This window comes from Brachyistius frenatus, unplaced genomic scaffold (assembly GCF_029030835.1).
Source record: "Brachyistius frenatus isolate BFR_SWC_R1_liver_20210118 unplaced genomic scaffold, ASM2903083v1 Contig_2, whole genome shotgun sequence".
Taxonomy (NCBI): Eukaryota; Metazoa; Chordata; class Actinopteri; family Embiotocidae; genus Brachyistius; species Brachyistius frenatus.
In genome coordinates, this window is record NW_027210601.1 from 2432412 (window position 1) to 2446349 (window position 13938).

At 43.3% G+C, this 13938-nt stretch overlaps 1 protein-coding gene across 2 annotated transcripts in view; it reads right to left on the minus strand.

Moving 5' to 3' along the window:
* The window catches only part of rbms3 (RNA binding motif, single stranded interacting protein), a 279809-nt gene extending 269093 nt beyond the window's left edge, over nt 1-10716 (minus strand). Inside the window, exons 1-2 of one of the 2 annotated variants that reach the window (XM_069693027.1) lie at nt 10592-10716; nt 8246-8434 (exon numbers count right to left, since the gene is read on the minus strand). In XM_069693027.1, coding sequence (XP_069549128.1) covers nt 8246-8419 — 174 coding nt within the window. In that variant the 5' untranslated portion in view covers nt 8420-8434; nt 10592-10716. The remainder of the gene's footprint in view (nt 1-8245; nt 8435-10591) is intronic. The other variant, XM_069693035.1, reaches the window with a different exon arrangement.
* Between the last annotated feature and the right edge of the window lie 3222 nt (nt 10717-13938).

Sequence of the window (13938 nt, forward strand, 5' to 3'; positions counted from 1 at the left end):
AGTGAGGAGCCCACTTTGCCACTTTGCAGCAGAGAGCAACCTTTTGCTCACAACAGCTCCCAGGAACAGATGAGGGATAAATGTGTTGTGACAGCGGCTAATAAGGTCCCTGTCATTCGCTGGTAGTGTGTCACTGTGTTGGTGTTTTTGTTTGTGCGTGTGTGTGTGTGTGTGTGTGTGTGTGTGTGTGTGTGTGTGTGTGTGTGTGTGTGTGTGTGTGTGTGTGTGTGTGTGTGTGTGTGTGTGTGTGTGTGTGTGTGTGTGTGTGTGTGTGTGTGTGTGTGGTGGGCACACGTGAGTGTCCAAGTGTCGTCTACATTTATACAAAGAGCGCGCTTTGAACAGAGGAGTAAAATGCACCGATGAGAGATGAATAGCTCTGCTAAGAGGTTGCGTCTTGATACGTGTCTACATGATACACATTTGACATGCTTGATCAGCTGTTCCACTTTTGCATGACAGATTAAAAGAGGCAATGGACTAAAATAGGAAGCAGGAACACAAACAAAAGACTCTACAAATAGCCAGTCATAAAACGCATTTTAACAGCATAGCAGTCACACTGATTAGCATTTCCTATTGTCTCCAGTGTAGTTTTAGGGTTACCAAAGAATCCTGTTCCATTTCTGAGCTACCTAAACAAATGTGTCGCTATTATTGCATTATCTGGTTTGAAAATGTACATCGCAATGTCTTCTGATCCATATATCCCTGGTCAACTAAAGATTGCAGTGAGCACAGTGAACACAAATAGAGCAAAGGATTCAAAAATCAATAGATAATGCTCTTACACCTCCTCACTAATGATCATCCGTCCCTAATACATGAGATCACAGACGAAGGCTCGACCTTGGTCACCAAAACGGGAGCTAACCCAATTACCTCACCCTGTGGACCCTCCAGACGCGATATATTTACTTTAACTCACCTAAGAGGAATACAGAGCGTGCTCTTCAGAGTGAGGGGAACGAGTTATGATGGAAAGAAGTGTGTCGATCAAACAACATGACAGAACGTGTTTTTAAATTCATGTCTCTAAAGTTCCTCTTGCATGTGCTACGGTGAGCAACTTTCTGAGCTCAGTCCTTGCTGGCCAGCGACACCTTTGCCACACTGGGCACTGATGTAAATGCTGAATCATCTAAAACTATGGCTGGATATTAAAGTAGTGTTATCGCAGTACTTCATTAGAGATTTGCAAAATCAGCATACCGCAGAGGTTTATTTTCAGAGGAGCTTTGGAAATATCTTGGTTGCGGATGTTTTGTCTGTCCGTTTATGATGTGCTGCATCAGTATGCTTCTGATTCTGGTGGAATAGTTGAGACCCAGCGGCACAGTCGGGCTGCAGTTGACAATTTACATTCGACGATAAAATATAGGCCTTTTTTCACAGCAGACATGTTGACCTGTGACGGAGGTTAAAACCACAGGTGTCACTAAAGATAGCAACCTTTTATTCAAGTGTCTCGGTAAGCCAAGACAGCGTGACAGCGCATCAACCTGTACAATGACCCTGAAACTAAAGTAGATCAATGGATTTCAGCCATCATTAATCTAATTATTTACACCTGTCTGTTTCCCGCTGTGAGGTTTCAAAACGTCGTCCGTCAGAAAGCGCTAAAAACGTTACGGCTTGTTTCCAACAGTCTTCCTCAAAGGAAACCGGTCTCGTCGTCTCTTTCAGCAAATCCATAGAGTTGAATTGGAATCTGCGTAATTCGTATTTGACACGACGATGCAACAACGATACTTTTCTCACAACATTTGCCGCTGAAGGAAAAGCACAGGCGTAACCAGGCACGTTAATGAAATCATTTACTTAAGCCAATGTGATAGTAAGTGAGCAGGCTTGATACCAAAGCCCTGGGACTAAACCTGAGTGAAACGCAGCAATTACTAATGTCATTAGTTACACCAGTGTTTGGCAGGTAAACTCGTCCGCCCCGATACAGATGTGCTTCTTGAAAACTCCACTCCTTGTTTAGTTTTTTTTTTTTTTTTTAAGATCCCAAAACACTTCATCCGAACCTCCAGTTTCACAGTTCTGGAGCAACAATCCTTTCTCCAGATTGTCACCTAAACACTGCACTCCTAAAAAAATATTTTGAAAACCATTACTTACTAGAATGAATTCAAAGTACATGAAAAAAACAAAAACGATTGTTATCTTATTCAAGTCTATTCAATTAATCAATCTGGACATCGTTTGAGCGTTTTATTACCCAAAAGTAAAAAAGATCAAACTGTTCCAAAATGTATTTATATTACAGTGGCTTAAAAAAAAAAAGAATTGCTCCCACTAATGCTCGGGACAACATTACAGTAATGTGGTTATCACATCCACATGTAGTTGTACTGTTTCTGCCAGAGATTCTCTGCCATCACACTCAAGTCACATCTCACCTCTCTGCGAAGCAACCGTCTCTAAAGACATTTCCCTTGAAATAGTCTGGTGCACGCCAGTGAATATTTGTGCTGTCAAAGGATTAAAACATCACACCATATCTAAAACTATTACTCCGACAATTGTCCCAATTTATTTTACCTTCCTGAGCAGAGAAGCCATTAATTATTTTATTTTTTTCAACAAAACCGAGGAGTAAGGCCTTTTTAAAAGGTCCCTGCCATCGTGGAGGCTTTGAACTGCCATGCCGGACTCTCCACACACACACAGAGGAAATGATTTGGTTATAGCAGATTCAATTTGTTGCAGCAAAAAAAAAAAAAAACGCCATCCATTTATATGTGTAAATGTGCAGCATTTGACTAAGTGCCAGTTCTCAATTTAGCCACTTGCAAAGAGCATATTGTAATGTGCGGTTTAATGTGCGCGTTACAGCCACATTGTGCTTTTTCCATGATCAGGCATACTGGCACATTGATTAACCTGTTCTTTACAAAAACCCGCAAGAGGCTCGGGGCAGAACTCCTGGGCTGCTCCCTCCGCAACCCTCGGCCCACCTCCGCTACCCGTTCATATCCGGAGGAGGGGTGTGGGATCGATGGCATGCCGGGATGCTATTAGAGCTGAGGCAGCTCGGCGGCCAGGCAGCCACAACTTCAAAAGCAAAGTGTGGGAGGAGAAATAACACAAGGTAATTATCCGAGCCCCGCTAGCTACCGCCGAGGTAATCTGTAGAGTGGAGGACGGAGGGGGGCTGTGGAGGTGGTGTTCAGGATGTCTGTCCATATTTGCCTCAACTCACTGCACTCTGTTCAATCCAGCAAAATGCTGATGGAGAAGAGTCAAACTTTTCCTTCCCTTTTCCCCACATTTGGGTGCATTTTATCACATTACCAACCATTTTCACTTGACATCTTTATTCTGCTTATGATTAATCTACATAATATATATATATAAAAAAAAAAAGAAGTTACATAAAGTCGGGTAAAAAAAAAAACTTCTTCAGTTGTGAAACTGCTGACCAGTTTCGGAGTTTACAGCCAACATGGAGCTTAAAAAACCAAAAAAGTGGTAATTATAGTGAATCACATCCCAACCTGTCACACTGCAGCTCAAGCCAAATTGCTAAGCAAGGTGAGAAGCCATCTGCTTTTCCAGGTATCTTAAAAATCATTATGAGCAAAAAAAAAAAAAAAAAAAAAAAAAAGCTATTAGGCAAACGCTCCAAGAGCATCTGGACAACAAGTCATCACAAAGTCAAAAAAGTTCCACTCATCAGACTTGAGCTCACGCAAGTTGATTTATTGCTTAACAAACACGAAATTCATTCAAATCCTGACCAAATACCGTCTGCGCAGATTTTAATTTTCTCATCGCTCATTTGAAAGTGCACACTGATTCAGCCGGAGCAATTTAATATAATTTGCTTTCTCTGTTCCTGAATGTTTCTCATTTGTGTAATCAAATATAACAGCAATAATCACTGGTACGAGTCTTCCACTCCCCGCCTAAAAGCTCAATCCCCAATGACTCATTTCTAATGGAAAGAAAACACAAATTACCGCGGCGAGGGAAAGATCAGTCTGTTTTACACGCACGCAAGAGATAAAATAAACTCCGTAGAAATATAGTGCACACAAGCGCAGGCATTAACGCACTCACAAAGACACCCTCTTTAGAGGACAATTATAAAAACTGTAGGATCAGCAGACTAACTCCTACGTGCGGCCGTAGCCTTCGCGCTTGCTGACTTGTTTCTGCTTCCAGTGCAGTTAATGAGTTAAAAGGTCAGTAGGCTGTGATGACACCAATTAGTGCAATATTTCAAATCAGCAGTGTAGCTCATCAGCAGCCGTGGTGGGCTAATGCTTTGAGATTTCAACAAAGCTAATTGCAGAATAATAAGCGCAAACCGACGGCGTTGCGGGGGGAGTGATGCACCTAAAGTGATCCCTCCGGGCGGTTTAGAGGTCATCTACTGCTCTTCAGTTGGTGTCACGGGTCAACGTGGGGGGGGGGGGGGGTCAGGGTGCAGCAAAAGTGTCAGGGGTCACGTTAAGAGTTAAGCGCAGGTTCGGCCTGAACACATCGTCTTAACCCTTTGGAGGAAAACTTTGCCTGATCCTTCTTGAGGATTCTTCTACAAAACACAAAGCTGCTGAATTGAGTGGAAACAAACTGAGATTTTTTCTTTTTTTTTTTTTCTTTTCCCAAATGACCAATCGGAAGAATTAAGTTTCATCTTTTTATTTTTTTAGTTGTGATTGCAACCCCGTGTTTGGGGTCCATCAAGGGGCGTGCATTTGTGGTTCCTTCTGATAACGTCCATCCAGGCTTCTGCGATCTGTACCCGCTTTATCCAATGACCTGCTGACTCCGCACAGTAGGGCCCCAAGCCAACCGACGCGTTCAAACCCAAACCGAGTTGTGAGGCGACCGTGCCGAACGCCGCACCGCTCGGCGATCTGAGCACCCCCTGCATTACTCAAGTTACTGCGCGTAGGTCTTGATCTGAAACACGGGGTAACACGGCATATGGCATGTCGATGGTGTCCTAGTGGCTACACGTTTTGTCATTTAGACCCACGGAAGAGAGACGGCCAAAAATCGCCAAACTCGACTTTGTAAAACCGAGTGCCGACCAAAGCGCTAAACAGTAGCGAGCTAGGCGAGCTAACGTCCAATCAGAAATGTCCGCTGGTGTTCGGGCGTCTTAAATCCTGAATGGAACACAACTAATGCTAAAAGCTGAAAATTGGCGACACTGTATACATTTTATATTTGTCCGATCCACAGATACTAATTACAGATGCCGAGTCCTGTTGTGTCGAATATTAAACCCAGGATGCTCAGCTGTAACTAATTAGGCTTTCTTCAGCCTCAAAAACTCTGTTTCTGATTGGTCAACTGACACCAAGCTCCACGTGATGAGTCTGCACTGCTGATGACACTTGAGAATCGGACAAAAACACCCTACTAACAATTCAGTGACCGGTTTTACACTCTCCATTTCACAGCCACGTTGCTCGACAGTTAGCAGATAACATCACAACCAGGAGCATCTGGGGATTAACTGCTCACTGAAGGGTACTTCACTTCATTTCTGGGAGCAAAATGAATTCTAAGCCCGGGCTTTTCTGCCCCTGGGTGTACAGATTCTGGAGACAGGCTGGGGATTCAAATTTACTTTAAGCAGCTGACTTCCTTCACCTTCACGCAGCAGCTGACCGAACCCGTGATCACCTCGTATGCCACCGCAAGCTCAGCGCCCGAGCCCGCGGGTCAATCTGCGTCACCTCATTTTCTGTGATGTATCACTATTAAACAACAGAGCGGGCAAGAAGCAAGCACCCTTTAACACGGACAAGAGCAGTGTTCTACTTCCACTGATGACACCTTGATGAATTAACACTCCCCACAGGAATCGATGGACCCGCGGCAGCGGTTGGCCAGCTTGCCAACCAGTCGGCCGTTCGGTGTCAGTAGGAGCCACGATCCCGGGGCGACCTTTAGTGAAAATGCACCACATGTTATGTTGACTTCTCTGCTAATTAACAGCGGAGAACAAAAAAAGAACAAAGAGGTATAAAAAAATAAATAAATTTAAAAAAAAAAATTCCCCTTCTGTCCACACACTTAGACAGACACCAGTGTAATAACAGGGGCAGCGGCCTCGTTGCCCTTCGCGGGGCGGCGTCTGCCACTTGGGGACACCCACATTCTAAACAAATGTTTGATGTTGGCACTGCCAGCTAGTTAGAAACCCTCTGCTCTTTCAATTCTTCAAGCTAACGCCTTCATGCCTCATTGCTTCGCAATGCACCACCAACAACAGCCGGAGACAGACAAATGCCTGCGTTCCAACATAAACATGGTGTGCTCAAGCTCCTTCGGTGGCAACAAGCGTCGTTGCAACTTGAAGTAGAAGTCACTTACTCAAAGGTTTTGATGCATCAGTGGGCAAGAAAGCCAGACATCTATGAGTCAACGTGGGCATTAAAAGGGGGGTTAACGTGGGGTCTGGAAGCCAAATATTGTAACCAATTGCATGAGGGCAACTGGGAAGGTGTGTGTGTGTGTGTGTGTGTGTGTGTGTGTGTGTGTGTGTGTGTGTGTGTGTGTGTGTGTGTGTGTGTGTGTGTGTGTGTGTGTGTGTGTGTGTGTGGTGTGGGGGGGGGGGGTTCTGCTGGTCTCATTGAGCCAATTACCTCCAAGAGAGGAGGCGATCTTTTGTCCAGCCTTGTGGAGAGTGTGTATTGAATTTCCCTACAAAATGTCTGCAATAAGGGATTCCTATGAGATGTCTGACGCAGATTCAAGACAGGAAAAAAAACAACCCTAATCATTATTTTTAGTTTGCATGGTTTTAGAGACTGTTACCTCAAAATACTATTGCACTATTACAAGAATTTGTCAGACGGACCGCGGTAGTAGAAAAAATTAAGTATTTGCATGGGCAATTGATCATTTTTACAACTCCATAATTACACAAGCGGCACCCTGTGTTGAATGTACAAGTGAAATTACTACTACAGTGAAATTACTAATATTATAATGAAGGGGAGTCTTATATTTTACCATTACTACACAGGAATTCTGTGTTTTACACATTTTTGTTCACACTTTTGACCAAAAAAAACCCCTTAATATCAAATTACAAAGACATGTTTTGCAGTAGGACGCTCTCGGATATATTTCATACCTTGAAATGCTGCTTAAAATTGAGTCACAAATTGTATTAAAACGACATAAAGAATAGTTACGAGATCCTCCTACCAAGACAAGCTGACACACGCCTAAAATAATCACATTATTTAATAATTACAGTTGTTTTTGATGTTAGCTAAATGCCTCGAAAGCTCCTTCACCTCCCCAACACGAAGGGTAATGTCGATTACTCTTCACACAAAATCTGCTCAAAAGGACTCAAAATTGATACGGCAAGCCATGACAAGCATCCCATTCAGAGCTGCCAGTAGCAGTCAGTCCAGTCATCTAGTGAATGTTTTCGTATATCTGTTGTGTTTATTCCGCCTCTATCTCTTCTCTGCTCCGAGGCCTGCGGAGCCTCTCGGCCTGATTGACGGAAAGAGGTTCTGGCTGCTGCCAGAGAAGCATGATTGACGTCCTCGAGATGGAGCACAGCCAGTGAGGGTTTTACTGTCACTCTTGGACGTGCAGAGGGCTCCAAGATGGCAAAGGGTTGATATGTTTGAGAGTGAGCACTCGCATGTGGAGACTAATAATACTCCGATCCTAAATGTGCACGCCACGGCTGTGGTTTGCAGCTGTGGTTTGTAGCTCGCGCCGATTGGTTCTCGTGGCAACATAACAACACATTACCTACTTCCTTTGAAAGCGGTGAGACATAAGGCTGAACGGTTTCACTTTTTCTTGTAACAGTGCGCAAACAGGTCCCTTCCAGCACGGGGTAACCCATATGGCTCTGCAATTACCAGAGCTCTTGAATTGTATGAGAAAAATGCTTGACATCACTTAACACCACAAAACACGTCTGCGTTGCAACTCGGCTTTCCGACACTGCACGGCGATAACACGGTGAGTCAGTCGCTCTGTGCGAAAGTACACGACATATCACCCAGAATAGCTCAACAGACAGGCTGGATCTCATCATTCATCACGCTCATGTACAGACACACCCAGACACACAGACACACACACACACACACACACACACACACACACACACACACACACACACACACACACACACACACACACACACACACACACACACACACACACACACACACACACACACACAAGCGCAGCACAGCACCTGCAGATGTGCAGCATGCAGTGAGAGTCTGCAACTTACCTTTTTGTCGTCTTTCGGGGTTGCTGGCTGTGCATCTCCACTGAGGTTGTCAGGGGAATTCTTGCTGCTGGCATCCGTCTGTCTGTCGTCCACTTCATTCTGCTGATCGGCCCCTGACCGAGGAGAGCCCAGGGGGCAGGGCTCCGGCTGCTGAACACCACTTTGGACCTCCATCTTCCTCTGCGGTGCCTTGAAAAAAGGTCGAAGGCAGAAAGTAAAGCAGGAAAAAAACCAACAACTGTGAATTAGACAGGTGGACAGGATTTATGTATATCTTCTAACAACATCTCTTTAAAGAAAAAGAAAAAAAAAAAAAAAGATCTGTGTGTACCACGTACAGCTGGATTTCTTCTGCCATGCAGATGAATGCAGGAGAAGACAATAATAGGAAAATGTTTGCTGAACTTTGACTAGATAATAAAAAGAAGCAGCGACAGTTTTGATATGACTCGTCATCAAAAACTTCAAGGGAAATGTAAATACTACTAAAGGTTACATTACGCATTTGTGTACAAACCAGCAAATTGTCTTATATCAAATCCTACCATTGCCCTCTTTTTGTCGGTAGTAAAATATTTATATAGATGTGAAAATAAAGACTTGTATATAGTTTGCAAATTTGCTCTGGTTTGTTTTTAATATTTTTTGCTTGCAGCTCCCTATAGCTTTTCAGCAAAGTTACATTTTTATATGGTACACTCGAGCACTTCTTGCATCTATGTGTGAGCCTAATAAAGAAATACGCGTCAGTCCACCATCACTATGATCAAATTTAAATCTTTATAATTAAATTACGAAGACAGATAAAGACAACCTTTTAGTTGTTCAAGGATTCCTTCATCGTGAGTTACACCATTGGTACAAGGATCTGTTTCCTTGTCTTGATGTAGGAAAATATTGACGCCAGTACAGGTTATTTTACTGTATACAATTTGGATGTGTCAAATTAAGAAAAGCACACTAACATTAAGTAACATTAATTCTGGCTGTATTCTGTTTAGATGAGCCAGCTCCAAGGTCAACCCCTACCAAAAATCCCTATCCTCTCTCATCTATAGGAGAAACCTCCCCGACCAAACAAAGAACTATTTGATTGCACAAAATGAATTACTACCAGCTCCAGGGTGTTGCACTGCAGCTGATCCTGACCTCATATCTGCAGACAGTGAAACTTGACTTTATTCTTATCATTTCACTGGCTGTAAGATAAGGACGTTAAAGAAACTCTATATATATATATATAATATGTTTGGGCTCCTAGGGGGCTGGTTGCAATAAATCCATAAAAGTTTGAACATGTAACCTCATAAAACTACAGAAAAGAAACAAGGAACATGGATCATAGCTGCGGATGAAAATTATGAGTTGTGATTTGTGACTTAGAATGCTGTAAATATCTACCAATTAACAGGGCGGTGGACGCAAGCCAGAAAGTTTCATTGCATTAAAACAGCAGCAAGTCCACTGTGCTTTCAAGTCCCCCAAACAATAAAGCAGAGACAAACAAAGAGACGAGACGTGACCTCGTTTGAAGGGCGGAACAAAACCTATCCATCTGAAATCAGCATCAAGGTGATGTTCAGTGGCTTCATCCTGTATTCTGGGTCCATTAATAAATTATGAGGTCACTTGGTGGTCCTCTCAGCCGAGATGAGCTGCCTCATAAATACATGTCCCGAAGGCCCCTCTTTATTTTTGATTTGATTTTATTACTGAGCATTTTGACACTGCATCGCCATAAGAGCTGGCAGCGCCGTGACATCACAGGTGAGCACACCTGTTTGGGCCCAAGTACGCGTGTGACGTAAGGTGTGACGTGTCAGCGGGTTCGTCTAATGGCAAAAAAAAAAAAAAAAAAAAAAAAACGATGGTGACAAACGCCACGAATAACCGACTCTTGAGCAAAACGGCATCGCATTACGCCGTGTTAAAACATAAACCTCTTGCCCGTCTCTTCAGCGGTTAACCTCGCAGGTGAGGCCCCGCGGGGGGGGTGGGGTCGGGGGGGGTCAGCGTGCAATTTCAGGGCGAGTGTTCAAAGTTGACTACTTCTGCTGTTAACACGCCTGCTGCGCCTTCAGTTCACGCTCGAAGGGAAATGGAGCTGCAGTTAACAAATGGGTATTTTACTGAACGCACCACTCAAACAACACGGACACAAACGCTATACAGTATTCCGACTTTGAGCGACTTGTGCACATCCCGACGAGGGGGTTGTCGCCGCTGGCAAGGGGAAGGGAAGAGGGGGGCTCCTACCGCTGTTTCTGTGTCATTGCAATAGCTTCAACTAGCTCGCAAGCAGCTTGCACACCAACACACTCGTCGCGAAAACAATGCCGAATTTACCTCTCGTCACTTCTTTGGCTCCTCGTTATGTCTCAAGCATTATCGAGAGGGAGATGCGGTACTGCAACTTGCTTTACATCTCTGTTGTTGCTCTGACGCGGAAAGCCGCGGCAGTCCGAGGCAGAACAACAGGCAACCGGTTCATTTAGTTGTACGAGAAGTTGTTCCGTCAAAAAAAAAAAAAAAAAGAACAACAAAAAAAAACAACAAAAAAAGAGAGAGAGAGAGAGAGAGAGACTGGCCGGGAGGCAGTGAGACACTCCGGTCACCGCTGAGGAGGCAGTGCACGGTGTCAAAGCCGCACAGGACGTCGCCGCCGCCGCCGCTGCTGCTGCTGTCACGGTGGGCGTATCCCCGCGAGCTGTCACCAAACAAACCCTCCTTTTTCCCCCCACCCTACCTCCGGGTTAAAACGAGCCCGTGTCAAAAAAACAAAACAAAAAAATGGTGCCTTTAAGTGCTCGTTAAAATATCTGAGACACCAGAATTTTTTTTTTTTTTTTTTTTTTTTAAGTGTATGCTGCAGAAGAATGTCTCAGCAGGTGGCGTTAAGCAGCTTTTAGTGCAGGCTGAGAGGCAGTAAATAGGAACAAGGGGTGCGTTTTATTGAATGTGTTTATCTCACGTATATTTATTTAAAATATGAATATGTTCCTGTGGATTCTAGTACAAAATTAAATATATATATATATATATATATATATCTGCTAAATAATGCCAAACAGGTCCTCTCATTGAATATGTCCCACAGTATATAAGACCCTTCAACACTCTTGTGCAGTAGGAGGGGCCGACCTACCCGGTTGGAGGTGAAGTGCAGCCAGGCCGGCAACAGCTAAACGGGGGAGTGCAAGTGGAAATATATTTATTGTATAACGCGCAAAGTGTAAATCGATGATATTTTAAAATAGTAATATTATTAATGGTGAAAGCAGCATAATCCTGTCTTTCAGATGAATATTTCATTTTGTGCTAATAAGAATATATGCAACTTATTAGTATATTGTTTTATGAGTGCTCTAGAACCAAACTTAAACGAGTAGAATTTCATTATTCTAACATCTAAAACTTTCAATAAACCTGCTTGCCTTAATTTATCTATTTTCCTACTTTGGTCCTTTGTAACCTTGCTGTCTTATTGTGGATATAAATTGTTAGTATTCAATCAAAAGTGGATTGTTTCATTTCAAGAATAAAACAAAAAATACTCAAGGTAAAAATTTGAGGAAAAATCGGACAAAATTAAACATGTTATGAAAAAGGATTTTTTTTTCTTTCTTTCTTTTATTCATATATCGCTTTAAATTTATCTTGAGACACCGTTGAATATGTTAATCACCAAATTCGGCATCAATTTCCTGAGAAGTGCTGTAGGGAAATAATTAGTAAGGCTCACTGACGGCCACAAGGTGGCGATATAAACTAAAGAAAACACCGGGCAGAGCACGAGGGAGAGACGGCATGGTTGAAGTATCTCTGGATTTTTAAAAAATGTGAAACTAAACAACGCCACACTTTTTCAAGCAATGGAAAGCAAAAAGTGACACTTTGGTCACATATTTTCCATGTTGTCCTCCCTATGCCAGTGTGACTTGAGTATCGCTTGTATGTAAAGGATGACGGGAACCTCGAGTCTCCAGTAGGTGCCATTATGTGCATGATTTATTCTACAATGTGCAGTGCTTCGGAGTATTTCTTTGTTCTTTGTTTACCCTAAAGATGGGGCCTTCCCATCTGCTGAGCTGAGCTATAACATGAGGGGGCCATCATATGGGTGTTGGCCCATTGTGCCATCTTCATTGCCTTCCTGTCTGCTTCAGCTTAGGAGCCACACTGTTGCACCGTCTCATCCAAGCAGAAGGGATTTTACCCAAACGAACAACTGCTCTGACAGGCGGCCTCTCGTCTGTTTTGACAGAGCTGCCACTGCCAGAGAAGGCAGACAGGCAGTCTGAGAGGCAGGTGGATCGGCAGGCGGAGGGCAAGGCGCCGCGAAGGAGCATTGGGCCCTGTACACTCGGGCCCCTCAGCCATATCCAGGCAGGCATGTGTCCTCTACGTAAGCCAGCAGGGACACACAGTCAGGCATGTCGATGGCCCCAGCCGGCACAAGCAGATGTTTTCTGGGTATTGTTGTTCCGCCTCTCTGGTAATTGTTTTCCTTGAGGGCCAGCCAGTGGGACAAGGTGCCAGGTTGTGTTGTGGGAAGGAGTTATGGAGAGATGGAGAGACAGAGTGTATTCTCAATCAGCAATGCTTTGGAGGCTGCTGTACACAGGCTGTCCAGTTCCTTCTTTGTGCTCCATGTGTCTTGAATTACAGCACTACAAATCAAAAAAAGATAAAGCGTTCAGTAGCGGTGCTTTTCATCTGGTATTTCAAAGCTGTAAAGGTAGTCGGTGCCCGGGTGTGACTGAGCAAAATTGAACTGGATTTAAACTCATAGATCATCATTCGTTTAAATGTCTTTGAGGGATTAATCACGAGGATTTACCTATTGAAATACTAAAATATGATGTGTTTGCTGTAGATAATTTTCACCTTATTGTGAGTCTAAATATGTATTTCAAAGTTGACTATGGTGCAGATGAGGTTAGGATCATTACGATTTTGCAGTATCTTGCTATTGTGAAGTCAGTTCTCTCTCACAGACACTTAGCAATTTGTTATGGTACAGAGAACAGCTAATGCACTCAAGCTGTGTTAGACACGGAGTGTTATCCTGTGATCCCATGTTGAAATTGCCCTCTTAATTAGCACAGTGAACTACCGAGACCTTATTATAGGGTCAGATGTTCTCCAAACCTCAGTGAGCGCAGGCACGGAAAAGGCCCACTAGGGGGCACTTTGAGACTTTGGATCAAAAGCGTGAGTACCACAGTCTTTTTGTAAAGTAAACTGTTCAATAGTTAGGGCTTTATTCATTTAAAATTCTGTGTACATTTTTGGCCAGATTTACATTTTATCACCCTTATTGACTGTAAATTGATGGAGCTGTTGATTGCTCTCTGAAGCTTTAATCTCGGGCTTCATGGATGTTTCTTTTTTTATTTTTATTTTTTTCAACAGATTCTTCACGTCGTGCTACATGGATGAATTCATCATTTAAACTGTGATATTTTAGTTCTGGACCCAAAAGCTGTTCAACATTCATTTCTTGCAAGAAGCACCAACTCAAAAGAGGGATCTTAAAGTGTGGTGAAGTTGTTCGTTTGTTGTCATTGCATGCCACACGCCTGGGAAGCTGCAGCCTTCACTAAAAGCCAGTGTCAAGATGTTAAGCTTTTTCCCAGACTGACGCAAGATGTAAGTAATTTGGTCCAATAATGTTTTCATTTTTATATATA